This window comes from Eptatretus burgeri, chromosome 15 (genome assembly GCF_056783735.1).
Source record: "Eptatretus burgeri isolate ZD-2024b chromosome 15, Ebu_testis_v1, whole genome shotgun sequence".
Taxonomy (NCBI): domain Eukaryota; kingdom Metazoa; phylum Chordata; class Myxini; order Myxiniformes; family Myxinidae; genus Eptatretus; species Eptatretus burgeri.
Genome location: NC_140975.1, coordinates 12,154,933 through 12,175,627, shown reverse-complemented (window position 1 = coordinate 12,175,627; position 20,695 = coordinate 12,154,933). Strand labels below are relative to the sequence as shown.

The 20,695-nt window shown below is 44.4% G+C and overlaps 1 protein-coding gene across 3 annotated transcripts; it reads left to right on the top strand.

Moving 5' to 3' along the window:
- Positions 1 to 458: 458 nt before the first annotated feature.
- LOC147011527 (tyrosine-protein phosphatase non-receptor type 1-like) lies at positions 459 to 20,497 on the top strand. Of its 3 annotated transcripts, none has more exons than XM_085858191.1 (9): positions 459 to 616; positions 2,201 to 2,291; positions 7,145 to 7,245; positions 7,427 to 7,525; positions 12,652 to 12,789; positions 12,916 to 13,125; positions 13,219 to 13,380; positions 14,110 to 14,336; positions 14,964 to 20,497. In XM_085858191.1, the coding sequence occupies exons 1-9, from the start codon at positions 557 to 559 to the stop codon at positions 15,223 to 15,225; spliced, it is 1,350 nt and encodes a 449-aa protein (XP_085714317.1). In that variant the 5' UTR covers positions 459 to 556; the 3' UTR covers positions 15,226 to 20,497. The 3 variants fall into 3 exon arrangements, with proteins under 3 accessions (XP_085714317.1, XP_085714316.1, XP_085714318.1); XM_085858190.1 differs by having other exon boundaries at positions 14,107 to 14,336; XM_085858192.1 differs by lacking the exon at positions 459 to 616 and adding an exon at positions 747 to 804 and having other exon boundaries at positions 14,107 to 14,336.
- Positions 20,498 to 20,695: the final 198 nt, after the last annotated feature.

Genomic DNA, 20,695 nt, shown 5'->3' with positions numbered 1-20,695 from the left:
ATACAAGCAGGTAGGCGACATGGGTGGTCGCTACATAATTGCATACTAGTCGTAGTTTTTGACGGATCGGGCTGAAATTTTTTTGAGAAACAGTGTGATTATAGTACGCATAAAAAAAAAGCCTGGAAGCCGATTTTTGATTTTCGAAAAAATAAATTTTTTATTATTTTTCAAAAAAATTCAAAGTCCAGTTGCTAGGCAACGGTGGTGTCCATAGCAACGGTGCTCAAAAGCGTACAACTAGATCCTGGTATGAACCTACCTGTCAAGTTTCATCAAAATCGGTTGACTCCTCTGGCCTCCAGAGCTGTCCATTACATACATACGGACAGACGGAAAAAGTGAAAATAAGGGTACTCAAGCGACCACCCCAAAACGCACGGTGGATAGAGCGCAGGCACGATGGGCCGAACGGCCTCCTCCCTTCCTTGCATATATCGCTGACGTAATGGGTTTAGCGATTCTGGGAAGTGGGACGTTTGCGCATGCGCACTCGCCACGGTTTCCTGAGGCCTTGGTGGCCTGGTGATAGTTTGGGGGTTTTTGTCGTGTTGCGATGATGGAACGAGAGTTTGACGAGATCGACCGGTGCGGCGGGTGGTTGTCCGCTTACCAGGCGAGTGCCTGTCCGTCGGTCCCTTTGCGCTCCCCCCCCCCCTTTTCTTTCCGAGCTGCCATGTGTTTCTGGTCCACTGTTTTTATTTTACACTCGAGTCACGGCGCGTGACACGAAGGATGAAGAAATATCCTCAGGTCGGGAATGGGATCCTTTATCAACCGACCCGATGACCCTGCGATTCCGAGGTTCCTCTGCATTGTCGGTGTATAAATAAACATGGACTCGAGTACAGAAGCTTCTAAACTGCTCCTCGAGTCTTGGTTATCCCATTTGGAGAAACTTAATCCGTTTTGTCTCGACTTGGTTAATCGCTTTTCATGATTGGTTGTTGATGTGAGCTTTTACAAACTCGTTTGCCATCTTCACCCTGCAGTGTAGGACATGTGGCCTTCGTTGTCACCTTTGGAAATACAATTTGGTATTTTGTGGAGTGTGTGCGACGGGTGTTGTAACCCACCTTTGTCTGGGGCTCAGTCACGATCCTGGAATGGGAATGAGTATGGGGATAGAGTTTGGGATGAGGATGGAGTTGGAGATGAGGATGAGGATGGAGTTGGAGATGAGGCTGATGGAATTGGGGATGTGGATGAATATGAGGATGGAGTTAGGGATGAGGATGAGGATGGAGTTGGAGATGAGGATGAGGATGAGGATGGAGTTGGAGATGAGGCTGATGGAATTGGGGATGTGGATGAATATGAGGATGGAATTAGGGATGAGGATGAGGATGAGGATGAGGATGGAGTTGGGGATGTGGATGAGGATGAGGATGGAGTTGGAGATGAGGCTGATGGAATTGGGGATGTGGATGAATATGAGGATGGAGTTAGGGATGAGGATGAGGATGAGGATGGAGTTGGGGATGTGGATGAGTATGAGGATGGAGTTGGGGATGTGGATGAGTATGAGGATGGAGTTGGGGATGTGGATGAATATGAGGATGGAGTTGGGGATGAGGATGATGATGGAGTTGGGGATGAGGATGAGGATTATGATGGAGTTGGGGATGAGGATGATGATGGAGTTGGGGATGAGGATGATGATGGAGTTGGGGATGAGGATGAGGATGATGATGGAGTTGGGGATATGGATGAATATGAGGATGCAGATCTGGTTGGGGATGAGGATGGGGTTGGGAATGTAGATGGGGCTGGGAATGAGGATGCAGATGGAGTATGGAATGGGGCTGGGAATGAGGATGCGGATGGAGTTGGGAATGAGGATGTGAATGGGAATGAAGTTGGGGATGGGGTTCAGGATGAGGATGGGGGTGAGGATGGAGATGGGGATGCAGTTGGGGATGAGGATGAAGATGGGGATCGGGATGAGGATGAGGAGGCTGGGGGTGGAGTTCGGGATGAGTACGAGGATGAAGTTGGGGATGAGGATGGAGACGGGGGGTGGAGTTTGGGATGGAGTTGGGGATGAGGATGAGGATGAGGTATAAGTTCAAGTTTCCTACCTGAACAGACTGTCCACCTTCCCCTTTCCTTGATCTCTTCCTTTCTAAACTGCTCCATTATGCACTGTCTTTACTTCTCACTGTTGTCTGTCTTTCTCGTTCCCCTTTCTTTCCCTCAGGACATAAAGTTGCTGAGTAAAGAATTTCCATTTCGCATGGCGAAGAAACCAGAGAACAGCACGCGGAACCGTTACCGTGATGTAAGCCCCTGTAAGTACTGTAAAGCTTTTGACTTCCCATACAGTGACACCCATAACACCCAAGCATGACTCGCTCACACTGATGGCTATTAACGTTCCCATCAAAATGGGATTCGAACCAATTTCATTACCTTTGACAGAACACTGCTGGAGGTCTTTATGGATGGTGCTCTCAACCATTGGCTCAGTTGTGGTTGTGACACCAAGGTAGTGGTTTTGTTCAGGACTATTGTCACCTTGGTGTAAGATAAATGGTTTGTGTTTCTTCTGGGAGCTTTTATTTTTAATTCCATAGCTTCCGAAATGCTCTTTTTCACATTCTGTGCAGAAGTTTGCATTGCCAGATGGTTTGTGTGCTTTTTCCAGCAAATCCAGTCTTTCTTTTTTTTGTTCCAACTTCAAAGTTCAAAAGAGTCCGACTACTACTTCTACTACTACTGCTACTACAGCAGCCCCAATTGTTCCCACCTTCTTGTGGGTAGGCCAGAGTTTTTGGTTCAAGTCTTTCATAAACCAGCTGGCCTGGCCTAATGTTTGATTGAGTCGCCTACTTTTCATGAACTATATTGTGGGATCTTTAATGGCCACCTTCTAATGCAAGCAGACGGGACAACCAGATGAACGTCCCGATGAGGGATCGGGTACTCATTGATGCCATGTCTTTCCTGCGAAGCAGAAGTCCAACAGTTTATAGTTGGGTCGGGAAACAAACCGAGATGAGTCTGCTCAAAGGTAAGTGCGCTACCTCCACACAATCCTGTCATACAAGCTCAAAGTTGAGTAAAATATGTAATTGAGTAATTTTAACCTTTCTTGTATCCTTGATGTCACTTTCTTCTGATTTAGTGACATTGCTGCCTAAAGTGAAATGGAAAACTACTCTGTCATGTAGGCTGTCAGCGGGCAGGTAGAACAATGGGTGGCATCGACCAAGCAGACATTTCACCTTGCAGAAGTATCAGTTGAATACACCTGCTGGCAGGTTATAAACAGTTGTTGCTAAAGGGAAGTGTGAATCTGGCGTTCGTTTTGAGGTCAAATCTACCGTGAAACTAGTGGAAGTGCCAAGAGGAATCGCAGATCGTTTGACACATTGCCAACCATTAACCAAAAACCATCATCTCATCCTGGTTTGGGGATATAATGTGACACCCCGGTTTATGGTGAGGATGAGTTCCTGAAAGATGAGACAAATGTCGAAATGACTTAAATCAAAGCAATTGTTCTCATAACAATTGATGGAGTAAATGGGATGTGTTCCTAAACTCGCTATTTCACCGATTTATATTTCGCTTTTTTTTGGTTAATGACAGTTACATTTGAATACACAAATAAATTGATCAATAATTGGCAGAAATATTTTTAAATGAGCCACTTTTAGAAGTGGTCAAACTTTGACCCCTGGTTCATGCCCCAGGGGGGTGGGGGTTTGGATCACAGGGGTCAAAACCAAAAAAAATGCTGAACTCAAAATTTGATATTGGGTCATTCCTGGTGGAACGTTTTGCCATCTTTCAACTCTGCTTAGGTGGGAAGCGTGGGGATTTGTGATGACGCGCCATCGACTTCACTCGAGTTCCTTGTAATTCAATCGAGCTTGACATACCACTGATGAACAAAACCGTTTGGCCAACCATGGCACCTTTTTACACGTAAAAGTAGGATTCAAAACGAATATTTACACAATGTAATACACCAATTCTTGGGTGTTTAGCATTCTAAATGATGACCAAAGTGGATTATTATTATCATTGTGATTATTATCTTGCCAAAACGAAGTTTTTGCAAGATATGTTAGTCAGCTTGTATGTTTTTTTTTGTTTCTTTTTTGTTTGTCTGTAATCACGTATAAAAAATTCTGCAGAGCACAGTTATCATTGGAAATTTTTGTAACTTCGCATATCAGAGGCCTATAGAGGTCCCTTTCAGCGCACAAAATGTTGAAGGTCAAGGTCAAAGGTCAAGATCACTTTGTCGCAAATCAGGGGAGTCGACGAAACCCTTATTTTTTGAGTAATTTTGATCGGATCGTCTTCAAACTTCATGGGAATATAGTTCATGGTCTGGCGCTCAGCTGATTAATTTTTGGTGGCGATTGGCCTTGACCTTCATATGTTTTTTTTTTTGTTTGTTTGTTTTGGTTTTTTTTGTCTGTAATCACGTATAAATCACTCTGCAGAGCACAGTTATCTTTGGAAATTTTTGTAACTTCGCATATCAGAGGCCTATAGAGGTCCCTTTCAGCGCATAAAATGTTGAAGGTCAAGGTCAAAGGTCAAGGTCACTTTGTCGCAAATCAGGGGAGTCGACGAAACCCTTATTTTTTGAGTAATTTTGATCGGATCGTCTTCAAACTTCATGGGAATATAGTTCATGGTCTGGCGCTCAGCTGATTAATTTTTGGTGGCGATTGGCCTTGACCTTCATATGTTTTTTTTTTTTGTTTGTTTGTTTTGTTTGTTTTTTTTGTCTGTAATCACGTATAAATCACTCTGCAGAGCACAGTTATCTTTGGAAATTTTTGTAACTTCGCATATCAGAGGCCTGTAGAGGTCCCTTTCAGCGCATAAAATTTTGAAGGTCAAAGGTCAAGGTCACTTTGTTGCAAATCAGGGGAGTCGACGAAACCCTTATTTTTTGAGTAATTTTAATCGAATCGTCTCCAAACTTTATGGGAATGTAGTATATGGTCTGGCGCTCAGCTGATTAGTTTTTCGTGGCGATTGGCCTTGACCTTCATGGTTAGCGCCTGAGGTCAAACATATTTGACCCCAAGGTCAAATTTTCAAGTTTTAGGAACCATATCGTGTAGTACCTCAAATTGAACACCTCAATGAGTGCTTTCTAGATATGTCAAGCTTGAGACATTATGACGTCATTTGGTGACGTTATGAGGCAAACACATATTTTTCATGGTTACTCTGTAGAACTATTCTCATCGGAATCTCTCGTAGGCAGATATTCCTCAAGGAGTTGCCCCTGGTGGATAGCAGCTCTGTTCACCTCAGTGTGACCTTAAAGAAGTCACACGTGGTCACCTTTTGGCAAGATACGGGTCACCCTGCGGGTGACATTGGTTTTATTTTAATTATTGTTCGTATTTTTTAGAAGATGAAAAGGTATAAGATTTTGTGTGAGGCAGTGTAGTATGGTTTAATCTGGCTATTAGCTGTGAGTTGTGATGTCATCGCTCAAGTTCTCCAGATATGTCTGCTGAACCACTCGGTGGACTCCAAGTGGTAGTTCTTCCAATTTTGGATGGAATAATGGGGAAAGCTTGTTTATGTGCCTTTTATATTGTTATGGATCTGGAAACCGTTTGCATTCAACATACAGGTCCCAAAAGTCAGTTATCCCGTTAAGTACATGTGTAGTCAGATCCCTTTCCTTTTGTCTAATGGGAGAATCAAAATTGTGCATTGTGACTTATTTTAGTTAGGTTATTAAATCTTTACATCTAACAACCAACAAGCCATCTGCATGACCCCTCAGCCCGTCACGATCCACCGCCAACCGGCTGCACCACCAACGTACCTTACAACGTTGATGCTGTTACTCATCGAGTGTGGGCCCGCGTGGAGGACTGGCTGGGGTTTCCCAGGAGGGGTCATTGCAGTGTTATAATGCTACTCATCAAGTTTGACCCCGCGTGGAAAGACCGGTGGGGTTTCGCAGCAGGGGCCAAGGCCCCGCCCCGGAAAGGTGGGCCGTAGGACCCTGTCCAATGAGGGGCGGACAGCGAGGCGTTTTTCGCCAAGAGCCCCTCCCCATGGTGGGAGGAGATATATTTCCGAGACTCTCTGAGTAAGGAGGAGTTTTCACGGTGGTTGGGTCAGGCAGTTTTTGTTCATGCTGGCTGTAAGCAGTCTGGTTCATTCTTCACGGTGGCTGTTACGGGGAGAGGATTTCTGTAGACCCCGACTATTCGCCACGCGAGCTCTGCCACGAGCCACGAGTCCCACACGTGCGACTGGGACCAAACCGACGACCTTTGGCAGGTGCCGCACTAGAGCATGCTTTCCCTCCGACGACCAGGTACCCCCCAACTCTGACCTCCAGCTTGTCTCTCTTCACGGCTGCGAGGGTCAAATAAAGACTGGGGTTTCTTTTCTTTTTGTGTGCGTGTCTGCGTGTGGGCCCATATTTAAGTAGAACTGATTAAGTGTTTTTGCTTATTGTAAATATTTCCCTGCTTGCATATTCGCTCCAAGTCTTGCCTTTGTCTTTATTTTACTGTTGATAAATTTATTAGAAATGTTCCCAGTCCGTTTCTGTCCCTTCTTACATTGGTCTAACATGGTCCGGGTCTGAGTATAAGCGGGGTTTCATCCCCGGTAATTGGTCTATCATAGCCGGACGTCCTGGGCAGGCCCCGCTCGACTGCAACGAGCCGGAAAGGTAGGTGGCAAAGTGGTAGTTGGTAGTGTAAATCTACCGCTGCCGGTAGAGTAAATGCGGTTCGACCAGGCGTTCCGAGGGCGTAGCTTCCCCGGTAGTTTAAATCGCTTCGCTACTTAGGTAAATTGGTTTTAGACAACCAGACCCAATGCTACGCTGTTGAGATATTGGCATCCACGGTCGGTTCAGCGACCCGCCAGCTCACAAAATTATCCGGAGCGACGGCCTACAATTCCGGGGAGATTGGTGGGAGACAACGTAGCTTTCCCCACCTAGTGGTCGTTCTCGCCACTCACCTCCGGCCCACAACAATGTTCATTTATTTTGTCTTGAATTGGGGGTCTTGTATCAAACTAGTCCCTCAGTTTCATATATCTTGACGGGGTGGAGTGAGATGAAGAAGTTGAAACTGATGTGCGCACACCACTTATGTGCCCTGCCCTATATCCCATGCCTTTGTGACAGACGACCATAGCCGTGTACGACTGCACCGAGGTGACAATGATTATATCAACGCCAGCTTGGTGCCCGTGGCGGACGCCGGACGCAGATACATCCTTACGCAGGTAATGCTACATCACATTGCCCACAGCCCTGGTCATCCCCCATGCCAAGACTCATCACCTGACGGACAAAACTACATTTCTCAGAATTATTTTCCACTTGTGTCAGCCCTTCCTCTCATGCACGGTCCGTTTCCCTTGCTGACTTGACAATGCATTTTTCTTTCCTTCCTCCTCCAATCAGGGCCCACTCCCTGGTACTTGTGGCCACTTCTGGCAGATGGTCTGGGAACAAGAGTCCCGAGCCATCATTATGCTGAACCGTACTGTTGAAAAAGGATCGGTATGTTGATAAGATGGCTCTGCTTGCTGAGCTAATCTGGTGGTTTACTTTTTGGGTCAAGTTCTGCTTCCAGTTCCCAAATTGCAAGCTTTTTGTTTCCTCCATTTAATTTTCTGCATGATGTAAATGGATAGGTTGTCATTTTGTGTTTCGGTCCAATGGAATAGGAGCCTATACACAAGGAAATTAGATGCAGGAGGAGGCCATTCGGCCCATCATGCCTGTACCACATCAACACCAGACCAAAAATTAAAATTAAAAAATTACCCCCGTGTGGGGGTGACGGTCATCTCTATAATACCACAAGTTCTCAATGTTCAGTTATGACTGAAGACTACTGCGCAGTTCTACTGCGCAGCTTGAACTGCGCAGTTTGGTTAAAGATGACTCGGCATTTTGGCGCACACGCACGAAATTATATTTTGAAAATAAATGTCGACGTTTACATTTCGGGTTTTTAAACTTTTGCACCTTCGGCGGAAAATGTACAAATGTATAAAAAAGTGTTGCGGTGTTCCGAACGAGAGCCGAATAGGGTCTATTTCCTGACTAAAGCTGCTGTCACACCTTGATGATTTAGCCAGCGTATGCCGATTTATGAAAAATTTGTCTGAAACGCTGGCACACGTCAAATTCGTTATGGGTACGTTTTGTATACGTTAAGACCACGCTGAAAAACACTCCCATAAGTCGTAGTACGCTGGCTTTAAACGTTGTACTTTTGGGTTGTCCTCAAATTTTTGCATGCTTGAAATTTTACGACGTATGCCGGCGTATGACTCACACGTTCCGCTATGCTGGCCATAAGTTGTAGGCACGTTATGCGATCGTCGACACACGTTACTTGTAAGTTACTCATAAGTCGAAACACGTCGAGCTAATGTTTAGCGTACCCAAAACTTATTTCTAACCTATGAATAACGTTTTGTAAGCACGCTACACGAACGTTGTTCACACTTCGCAACACGTTACTTGAAAAAGAGGTAGACGTATTTGACGTCTTCAGGACGACAACAGAACTTGATGAACGCGTTTCTAACTTACAGATACCGTATAGTGGCGTATTGGCAGCGATTAGGGGAATTGGTATATAAAAAGGGCTTCGCAGGAGGAAGCCGTCTTTTTTTTTTTTTTTTTTTTTTTTTTATAGACTTCGTGGTGAGTACATGTCCATGTCATTCCGAGAGATGGAGGATACGGCAACGCTGAGACGACAATACCTACCTGTCCTCGAACATCAACATGACCTCATCGAGTTGACACTGCACCAGTTGCGTGCCAATAGAGCCGGGAGAAGAAGACGTGAACGGAGGAGAAGGAACTGGGTGAGACCATGGATTGGGAGGCGATTCCATTACGGCATATATGACTAGCTCATGGTGGAACTCCGGAACGAGGACCATGCATCCTTCATCAACTTCCTGCGAATGCCCCCAGCGATGTTCGACAAGCTGCTAGCCAGAGTGGGTCCAAGGATAACCAAGAATTATTATTAAATCATTTCAATAGTCCAGTGGAAGCGATTTAACTCATTCAATGGAAACGATTTCAATTGCCAAGCACCAGCGTCCAAAAACAATGGGCGAGTGACAGCCATTTATTAAAAGTGAAGTTGCAGCCTATGAATAGAAAACCTCATGTAATCGTCGACGATACGCTGCCACGCTATGCATACGTTAGACTATCGTTGGGCATAGGTTGTGGACGTCTAAAACGCGCTAATCAATCGTTGGTATAACTTATGTCTAAGTTATCGAAGCGTTCTGTGTTCATTACTAGTACATTATGCATTTGTCTAAGTCGTTTTGAATACCTTTAAAACTGAAACAAAAAAATAGTTCATCGTGGGAATGAGAAAAAAAATTAGCCAAAAAGAACATCGAACAATGGTGCAAAGTAGTCTCCTATTCGTGGACGCAACGAGGATCCATCATCACCCACACCCTCCCCATCACGATCACCTACTACTACTGACATGGACATACTACTACTACCAATACTACTACTACTACTACTACTACTACTACTGATACTACTGACATTGACATCTACTCAACATGGAGTCTGGAACACTGATGGGTTCCTTTTGTGAAGCCCATTTGTATATACCAATTCCCCTAAACGCTGCCAATACGCCATTATACGGTAGATGTAAGTTAGAAACACGTTCAGTAAGTTCTGTGGTCTTCCGGAAGATGTCAATCAAATTCGTCTACATACGACAATGTGCGTTTGAGATACGTTACACATAGGTTCAAAGCACGCTACACATAGGTTCAAAGCACGTTACTCATAGGTTAAAAATTAAGTTTCGGGTATGCTAAACATTACCTCGACGTGTTTCGACTTATGAGTAACTTGCAAGTAACATGTGTCAACGATCGCGGAGCGTAAAGAGAACTTATGCTAGCGTATGCGGAACTTGTGAGCCATACGTCGAGTACATCGTAAAATTTTCAGCATGCTTGAAATTTCACGACGTACTAGACTTACCACGGAATATGACAGCGTACTTCATTGTTTTTCAGCGTGCTCCTAACGTATACACAACTTACCCATACCGTATTTGACGTGTGCCAGCGTTTTACACACATTTTTCATAGGTCGGCATACGCTGGCTAAATCGTCAAGGTGTGACTGCGTGATTGACACTTTCAATTTTCAGGCGGTTATGATTTAAATCGGCGTGCGGCAGCCTTTTAACAGGCTACGCCACGAGTTCGTCGGCGATACGTGCAGCGCGCTATGCCTAAGTTAAACTATCGTTTGGCATAGGTTGTGAACGCCGACAACAGGCTAAGCATTCGTTGGTATAAGTTATCTATAACACAATGAAACATTCTGTGCCCATTACTAATATGTTATGCATACGACCAAAACTTCAAAAAAAACCTCAAAACTTCAGCGTACGCCAACGTTTTACATACATTTTTATACGTTGCCATTGCTGGCTAAAACGTCAAGGTGTGACAGCGACTTTACTACACAGCTGTAGCTATCTACTGGACACCAATCACCAAATTTATATACTATACTCTCCTCTGCACTAATGCCAACGAGTCCGTCAAATAATGTCCAGTAGGTAGATGGCCAAGAGTCCGTAGAAGTAGGTGGTATAATCACTATCACTCTATGTAGTACAGTAGCAAATGGCAGACAGACAACTACGACACAAACCAGTCAGTCAGTGGATTTGATGGGTAGATACGTAGGCCTAGCCTTTTTGTTTTCCAATCTCTTATAAAAAGTGCAACAACAACACTGACGACACCACACTACTCACTCTTACGATCCACAGTTCTGTTCGTTCAGTTCTGAATATTCCAGTGGACTCCACTGGACCAACCGATGACTAAGACAACCGATGACTGTGCACTATATGCAGGAATAATGTTTATATGTGTACGACATAAGATAAACGCGGAAGGAAACCGGAAATATCACAATCGCACATGGCGATTATTTGACGAAGCAGTGCTAAACACCGGAATTATCAAAAACACAACAACACCGTAAAAACTTCATATGACTGGACACCTGTCCCATCGTGTCGGCTGCCGATCAATATTCGTGTCAAAAGAAGGATGGCGTATATCAAAGTGCTGGAAAACAATGGAGATCTCTCTATTGTTTTCCAGCACTTTGACGTATATTAAACACATAACGATATGCCATCCGATATTTTTCAATTCTGATAGCTTCCGTGACCTAGGCCTATGGCGATTTTGCCGATTTGGTGGGGACATCCGGCTATGAATGGGGGTACCTAAAAAGCTATGCTATGGGCAGGCGGGCCGCGGGCGGGCAGGCAGGCAGATTATATAATAGGAGCCACAAACCGAGAGTTAACGAATACCAAGCACGAAAACGACCTTTACAAGCATGAGTTCCTGTTACTAGGGTGTAGTGTTCTCGGGTCAGGAGGGATTTTTGGCCAACTTTGAAATCACGTGATGCGAAAACGAAAGCGAATATCGAAAATCCGGCCTGACAAAATCTAGATATTGTCCCATAGATTCATATGCCACAATCAAATTCAAGATAACTTAAGAAATGTAGGAGATTGATTTTGAAAATCGTCATTTTGCAACTACATGAAGCAGTTTTCGCAAAATTCAAAGTCACGTGACGTGTACGTATTCGAAGATATCGCTATTCTTTCGAATGGACATGAAAGACAAGGTCAGCTGATATGCAATGACACCATTCACTAACTTTTACCATGCCTAGTAGAGAATATATAGCCTCCTGAAGGGCAGTTTTTGCAAACTTTGAAGTCACTTGACGCAAAAACTAAAGCGAAATTCGAAAATCTGTCCCGACCAAATTTAGATATTGTCCCACAGATTCATATGCCACAATCAAATTCAAGATCGCTTGAGAAATGTAGGAGATAAATTTTGAAAATCGTCATTTTCGCATTTTTTGACAACTTTGAAGTCGCATAACACGAAAACGAAAGCGAATATCGAAAATCCGGCCCGAACAAATTTAGATATTGTTCCATAAATTCATTTGCTACAATCAAATTCAAGATCGCTTGAGAAATGGCGGAGGAGATAGAATTTGAAAATCATCATTTTCGCAACTTCAAAGGCCTCGTGACCTTGACCTTGACCTTCGGTGACCTTGAAAGTCATACCATCGTGTATGTCTCATCGACCTCTATCAGGATCACTAATGACCAGATCTCCTGCTTCAAATTCATTGTGAACGGACGGATGGATCGAAGGACATCGACACCCATATTATTAGGTCATGCTCGAAGAGATGACCTAAAAAGGAAAATGTCAAGGCCATCGGTTTGCATCAACAGGCAACTGATTTTCTCAACCTAAAGTTAACTTCTTCTTTTTTTTTTGACGGAGCTAGTATTCAAAACATCAGCCACCTCTCGTTTCCCATGGTGATAAATGTACTCTAATAGACTTTACGTTGATCGAATCAGTTGTGTGCAGGTGCCCTCTTTTCTTCCCCCAGATTTCACTTGTGATCTCTGTAGTTGGCAGGAGCTTTTGCCATTTATACCCGAGTTGTTTCTGCCTCTACAGGTTGTTTGGCCGGTTTGAAAGCATCATGGTAATGAGGAAAACCTTTCTCACGTTCTCGTCCACTTGGTGTGGCAGGTGAAGTGTGCGCAGTACTGGCCAGCAGGGCGTGATAGCGACATGTGCTTTATGGATACGGGGTTCCGTGTGACCCTGGCATCCGAGGAGCAAACGGCATCTTACACCTTGCGCAAACTGGATCTTGAGAATACAACGGTGTGCTTTTTAGCTCGTTGATTATTGCGTTACATTTTTTGGTGCCATGAGTTGTGTTGCATTCCACTTTTGGGTAGTTTCGATTTTTGTGTGCACACGTACACTACCGAATCTTCTATGCAACAGTTGAATGAAAAGAAGGAAATCTTGCATTTCCACTACACTGCATGGCCAGACTTTGGCGTTCCCGAGTCTCCCGCCGCATTCCTGTGTTTTCTCTTCCGGGTGTGCGAGTCTGGGTCACTGAGAGCTCGACATGGCCCAGCTGTTGTGCACTGCAGTGCTGGCATAGGTCGCTCTGGCACTTTCGCCCTCGTCGACTCGTGCCTTGTGTTGGTGGGTTTTATGTTCTTTTGTTGAGTGATGATGTCTGCTGGCGGTGCCTTTGCCTGAATAATGTGGTAAATCCACATGGTCTGCAATTGGCAGATGGAGCTTGGTTTGGAGGGAGATGACCTGGACGTGCGGCAGGTGCTGTTGGCTATGCGAAAACATCGCATGGGCCTCATCCAAACGGCTGACCAGCTCCGCTTCTCCTTCTTGGCCATACGAGAGGGCCGCAAGCTCATCCTGGGCCTGAGACCCAAAGAGGTTGGCAATGTACTTGGGCTTTGAATCATTGGCGTCAAGGCGATATTCAAGGAAGTTTGATCTCATTAGCTGTTGTGATTTGTTAACTAGGGTTATGGTAAGTGGTTACCGATGATGATGATTGATTGACATTTGTCAAAGTGAAAGGTGAATTTTAAATTTGGATTGTGATATGACAAATTTGGGAATTTTTTTTCTTTTCTTGATCTGACGGTCCTAATCTGGCACTTTTGTTTGTTTTGTTTATTGTACATGCTCTGGCACGATCGCCTCGAGGCCTATGCACTTGCCTGCGAGAAGTCGAACCTGGGAATTTAATGCCAGCTATAAACTGCCATCCTAGTGTTTCGCAGGCATGGTGATTCTTCATCAATATGTGTGCCGTCCCTCGGATGGACGTTAAACTGGGCATCTCCATCTGCCAGCATTAGTTGATGGACGTAAGAGATCCCACTGTCCTTCGTGAAGAGTAGTTGACCTCTTGCCGGCACCCTGAACAAAATACAACTTCCTGCAAACAGTCAACATCCCATGTCAGAGTGGTACCCCATCAGGGATTGCAACCCCTAGCCAATGAAACTTCCTCAGCAGCCTTGTGCACAGCCTTGTGAGGAGGATAAGCAAGCAAACTATCCAACAAAACAAACATTCTAACACTTCATTGTGGATCATATGCTATCGATTAACACTCTTTGCTGTTTCTCCGATGCCCGTTTGGTGGTGAAGCAGAACGAATCTATTCAAGGAACAGACGTTGGGAACAAGGTGCGGGTGGATGATGTCATCGAGCCGTCTGAGCCTCCACCTTGTCCTGCCAAGCGCTTGCCAGACTACCCCGTATGTCGCATGAGGGAGCAAGAATGCCACGCTGTCAAGTCAAACGGAGGCGATGAGCAGTTGGAGAGAAAAACCTTAACCACAGAGGGCTTGGTGAATGTTGATGACCATGAGTGTCGGTAAGAAATGGTAGGGAGCATGAAATGTGGGGAACAAGGTTGAGGTGATGGGAGGGGGCGTGGGCACTAGTGGTTTTAACCAAGTTCCTGGAATGCACTGTCTATGAACTTCTCTCTTGAATTTAATTTGTACGTCTTTTTCTCTTTGTGAGTACGTGTTCGGGTAATTGTAATCTTTTTCAAAGTTGTGTACTTTAACAAAAACTTTTTCTTGCATGTTTTCATTCTTTGCTCCTTGTTCTCTCCTCGACTTGTTCTAAATTTCTGCCCACTTGCATAAAAGTACGGACTCGGAACTAGGCACGTGCACATCTTCAACATTTTCTGTCGTGAAAATCAAGATGCCATTGATTGGTCTTGCATATGAATCGTTCATGCGTTTATGCACAAAGTTCGGGAAGATGGATAATGGAGTGACATTTGTAACAAGGTCAAAGAGAAAGGTTCTTGGCACAACGTGATTGTGTAATGCACTGACCGTCAGGTTTTGTATTCTGCCTGATGTGCCGCCCCCTGACTCTTTGTTAAACCAGGTCTTCAACTTTGTACTATCAACTAAACATCACCTCTTGACCATGCATAATCCTGACATTTCTCTTTCCACTGATTTTTTTTTTTCTCCCACAGTGGGACAACACTTCGGCCTAGTCTGTCTGAGGCCGCCGCCCTGCGTCGCCGTGCCCGCCAGCAACGCGTGGCGGCCACGGCAGAGCGCGTTGCTGCCATGAAGCGCCGACAGGTGGAGGCTGAGCGGGCCGCAGAGGCCGGATGGCGAGGGCTTTGGGGTCCGCCTTTGATCAGGGTGTCCCTCATAATGGCGATAGCTGCGGGCCTGTTTGTTGGATACCGAATGTTTGCTTCCAACGCTGAACCGAAGAATTTCCAGTGAAGTGTGAGCCATGACTTTTGGGGAGATGTGCATGTGGATATGGCACTACCAGTATGGAAGTTATTCCCCCCTCCTCTTTCGTTTGTGATATTTTTTACTTTTAAGACCATGAGGTTCAACCCAGGTTGTCTTGTTACATTGGAGAACCTTCAGCACTTTGAGCGCAAGGAAAATGAACCTCCACACCAGCCTCAAGATGTCACCATTCGCAAAGGGTGTGACATGTACCACGTGTTAAGATTGAGTGATGATCAAAACTGCAATAGATTACTTTGTACTTGTAAATTATAGAGGAAAGTGAGTGGAGTGGAGGGGTGGGGGGAGGGAGTGCGCTGCTATGATTGGTCAAATTGCATGTCGGTCCATCACTAGTCCTGGCTTGGGGTGTCATAGCGGTGCTGCCGTTCCCCACCTAACCCATCTTAACAGCGTGATTATTTGTTATTACCTCTGCCACCAAAGGTTGACGGAGATTATGTTTTCGCCCATGTCTGTCTGTCTGTGTCTGTGAGTAGGATATCTAAAAACATTGAGGATGGATTCGGATGAAACTTGTTTGACAGATTACTTTGTGTGATAAGGACGAATTCGATTTTGGTGAAGATCTGGATCTGGATACGAGAATTTTAAAGTGATTCTTCACCATGAGAGATAGGGCCAAAAAATGATATAAAGCACGATATGTCAAAAGGTTGTGGAAGGATTCGGATGAAACTTGGTGGACAGGTTGGGTGTATGACAAATAATTGTTTTGTTTTTTTTCGATTTTGGATCAGGATCAGGATCCGAATACAATATATTTTTTTTGTTTTTCTTCACCTGATTCTACATAATTGAGAGAGAGGGCAAAAACGACATATAGCATGATATTTGAAAACGTTGTGGATGAGTTGGGTAGGTGACGAGAGCAAGCCGATTAGATTTTGGAGGTCCTGATCCAGATTCGGCCGATCAGTGTGATACAAAACATAAACTGTTTCGCCTGTCGGAGGTATGCACTCTACTGAGTGCCATTCTAGTTCTTTATTTCTCTGTCCTCTGATACTGCTCTTAGGCAATAGGTAAGTTGTACATTGTGATGTCAAGTCTTGTCATGTCATTTGTTGGGCAGCGGCACAAAAAAAAACCCCAAGACGATTGGCTGTTTCTTGGAAAGACCTCTTCATGAGCAGAAGCACGAGGAACCAATCAAATGGTTTTATTTGAGTCATTTTGAAGGCTGTTAAAAAGTTTCTATGAATGATATGCCCATAATAATCCCCAGACACAATGTTTTATTTTCATTTTATGATTATAAACATACCAGTGGGTGCTCTTCTTGGCCCACTGGTCTGCCACAATTGAGAAATCGGGGGGGGGGGGGGAGGGGTGGACTGCACGAACCACGAACCTAACAAATTCAAACAAGATGTTGGAAATCTTAAAAAACAATTACATTTTTTGAAAAATATATGGAAGAAAACCTAAGTCAGGACCTTCTGTGTATACCCTGAAAATTTGGTGTCGATCAGCCCAAGGGTCTTGGAGTACCAGACAGCCAAACATACGTACAGACACCGCTCTCTTTCTATATCTATATATATATATATATATATATATATATATATATATATATATATATATATATATATATATATATATATATATATATATATATATATACACTAGCGAGCACCCTCCGCTCTCTGGGAGGGTATACCCTTCTCAGCCTACCCTCTGAGCAATGTTCTGTGGCACACTTGGAAATGCACTCTAATTTTTGTCATTTTTTTTAGAAAATTTTTATTGATCTTTTGTATGCATCCTATGGCTCCTGGTTGCATCATTTTCTGGAAGTGTGGCTGTGCTCCTGATGCAGTGCCCCTGCTACCAGTAAGCTGGTACTCATTTTGCCGACCTCGGAAGGACGACAGGCCGAGTCAACCCACTTGGTGTTGGTTCAATGGCTTTTACACACTTAAACTCGAGACTAAGATGTTAAGCCAACACCAGGCTGTTTTATTGATCATAACAAATAGTACTCCAAATCACACGATAAAGGAAGATCAGATTAAGGAATTGATACCGGCTACCACCAAAGATGGCACTATTTCCGACATTTCAATTTTGGAGTTTCGTGACATCCACGTTTGCTCCATTATAGAAGGATTAGATGAGATTTAGCATGGCTCAAAAGTTTGTTTACCAAGATTAAGTGAAACCTATTGTCATTATCATGTACCATGCCCTATGGCAGAGCGTTGGTGCTGCCGAAGCAGTCGGTCCTGGATGGGTCGCCACTCCGACTCAGGAACTCAGGGCAGGAATTTGTAGTTTGTTCAGGGTGTTGGCGATAGCTCGCCCACTCTTCGTGAAGGTCATCATGGTATATTTAAAGCCACCAACTTATGCCGGCAGACGAGACGTGCAGTTTAATGTCCATCCGAGGGACTGCTCACACACTCATGAACTGCAAATGGAACTCATTCTTTCAATACAAGTTGTTCATTTCTTTCAATGAGTTACTAATCCAAAAAATTTAATTGATTTATTTGGCATCTTGAACTGACGTCAAGTATCTCATTCATAGAACTTTGTGAATGCTCCATGTATATGTACTGTACGTTCAACCTCCTCAGATTCATATTCTGCAGACGGCCTCAGTCCACGTGTCCTAAAAACCTGCTCCTCTGTTCTTGCTCACCCTCTCTGTTCTATTCACCCTCTCATTTGCTCAAGGTCATCTGCCATCTGCTTGGAAATCAGCAAACATTACTGCTCTGCATAAGAAAAGTGCAAAAATAGATCCCTGCAACAACAGACCCATCAGCCTTCTCCCAATCATCAGAAAGGTTATGGAATCCATCATCGCTTCAGATATTAAATCCTTCCTCTTCTCCAATGGCTTGATTTCCGATCATCAATTTGGATTCAGACCATGTCACTCTACACTGAATATGCTGCTTCTGCTCTCCCAACAATGGATGGAAGTCCTCAATGCCAGACATTAAATCGGATCCATATCTCCAGACATATCGCGTGCTTTTGATACGGTCTGGCACCCTGCCCTGCTCACCAAACTCTTACTATGGTATCCAAGGCCATCTCCACTCATGGCTCGCAGACTTCCCCTCCTGTCACACCCAACGTGTGGCCCTAAATGGAGTTCTCTCATCCCCTCTTCCTGTCCAGGCTGGAGTTCCTCAAAGTAGTGTTCTGGGCCCTGTTCTTTTTCTGTTTTTTATCGATGATCTCTCCGACTCTCTGGAAAATCCTCTATATCTCTTTGCTGATGACTCCACCCTCTGCCGTATCATCAGTCATCTCTCAGACCGGCAAGCAGCAGCTTCTTCGCTCTTGGCAGATCTGGATAAAATCACAAACTGGTCCAACACGTGGAACATGTCTTTCAATCCTGACAAATCTCACTCTCACGATGTCTCTCCGAAAGGACCCTCTGTAACCCCCCCCCCCCGCCCCTCTGCCCCCCTACTTTTTCAACAATCCTCTTGAAGAGGTCCTTTCATTCAAGGTTCTGGGTCTCACTATTTGCCATGATCTTTCCTGGGAAAGCCACATTTCCAAGCTGGCCTCCAAAGCCAGTCGCCGACTGGGCATCCTCCGTCGTGCAGAGTCCTTCCTTGGCACACCTGAGCTCATGACCACATACAAAGCTTTAATCTGCAGCGTGATGGAGTACTGCTCTCCCCTCTGGGGTGGTGCTCCTGCCTTTCACTTTTCTTGGCTTCACGCTGTGGAAACGAAGGCATTTAGGAGAATTGGTATCTCCCGCGATGAGGCAGAATCTTTGGGTTGTCTTTTTCTCACCGCAGGCAGGTTGGTGGTCTTTCTGTCTTCTACTCCCTCCTCTCCAGCCTCCCCCCGGGTCTGTCTGAGATCTATCTTCCCCATATATCCACAGGGTGCTCAAGGTCCACCAGTAACCCTCTTCTGTTAAAACTACCAAAATCAAGAATCGCTGCTCACTTTCACTCATTCATTCCTCTTCCCCCCCCCCCCACCTTTGGAACACGCTCCCACACTCTCTCCAATCCCACTCTTCCCTCTATGTTTTCAAAACAGCTGTTCACCACCATTTCTTATCTTCTCCCATCCAAAACCACGATCTTTTCTACCCCCACTAATCCACCTCAAACCCATCTCCTTCAAATTCCCTGCTTTCTTTGCTGAAAGTCCCTGTCTTGTAAGTACCTGAAAGTCCATGTAGTGTCCCTCTTGATTACCCTGTGTACCCCACCCCATCCCTCTCCCTTCCACAGATCTCCTCATGTCTGTCCCACACTGTTTTTTTTTTTTTCCTTCCCTCTCCCGCCCCTCTTGTCTCCTGCTCCCCTTGCTGTACGTTCTGTGTGTTAGCTCTCATACGAGCCTCGACAGTGTATACAAAAATACAAACCTATTTTCCATACGATTTTGATTGAAATGTATTCATCCTTTAAACTGATGTTGTTGGATTTGTGATTTTGTGATGGGCATTTGGTCAAATCATTGGAGCAAGCTTAGAGAATGTTGGTTGGAATATGGACAGCTTCGTTGTTCATTGGATACCTTTTGACAATTTTCATCCGCACAATTTGTGCAAAATCAGTTATGATGATGTTGTTGTTGTTGTTGTAATAATAATAACATTGTCGTCGATATGATTTGGGGCTTAACCTTGTGGAGTTAGTAAATCACAGCGGCAAAATACTCCATGCTTGGCTCCCAAATCCACAAATTGTCAAATGTATGAAATGTCTTCTTCTTCTTCTACTTCTTTCTGAGGACTTTGCTTTTATGCACTATTTCATTACGTTGTTGGTTGGGGGGGTATGCAGTCACTGTGGTTAGTAATTAACTGTGGAACAGTGCTGCCTTCCAAGCGGTTTAATTTTATAGGTTGGAAATGTGTGCACTGCTTATGGAATTCTCATCATGCCAACACAACCACCAGCAGTCGACCTCTCCATTACACTCACTCGGGATGATCTTCAATGCACCGGCGTTGACCCCACCCCCCCCCCACCCCTAATATGTCTCGTAATATTTACGTGCCACGGTTGAGAAATCCCCGAGTACGAGTAGAAATGGCTATGTATGTCTCTTTCTACATGTTATCGGCATTACCGCTTTCCCTTTAGCTTTATCTCCATCTTTCCTCTTGGTAGTCACGTGTTCTCTTCGCTTTTATGAAGATGAAACATTTTTTTCCTGTTTTGTATTCAATGTAAATATTGGCTTTTGAATTTCAATATTTCAAGAACCTCACATTGCATTTGCAATGATTCTCAAATATGTTGACTCACTGTTTATTTATGAATTTATTTATTTGTTTTTACTTTGGAATGACTTGGACGACGTCGTCTCTACAAACTGTATGCTGATGGTGTTTCGAAAGTTTCTCGTTGACGATCTTCATTTTGCTGACGAAAGCATTTTGAGGCTAAACTATACACTGACCTGGACTCGTGTTTATGTGAACGTGCGAAAG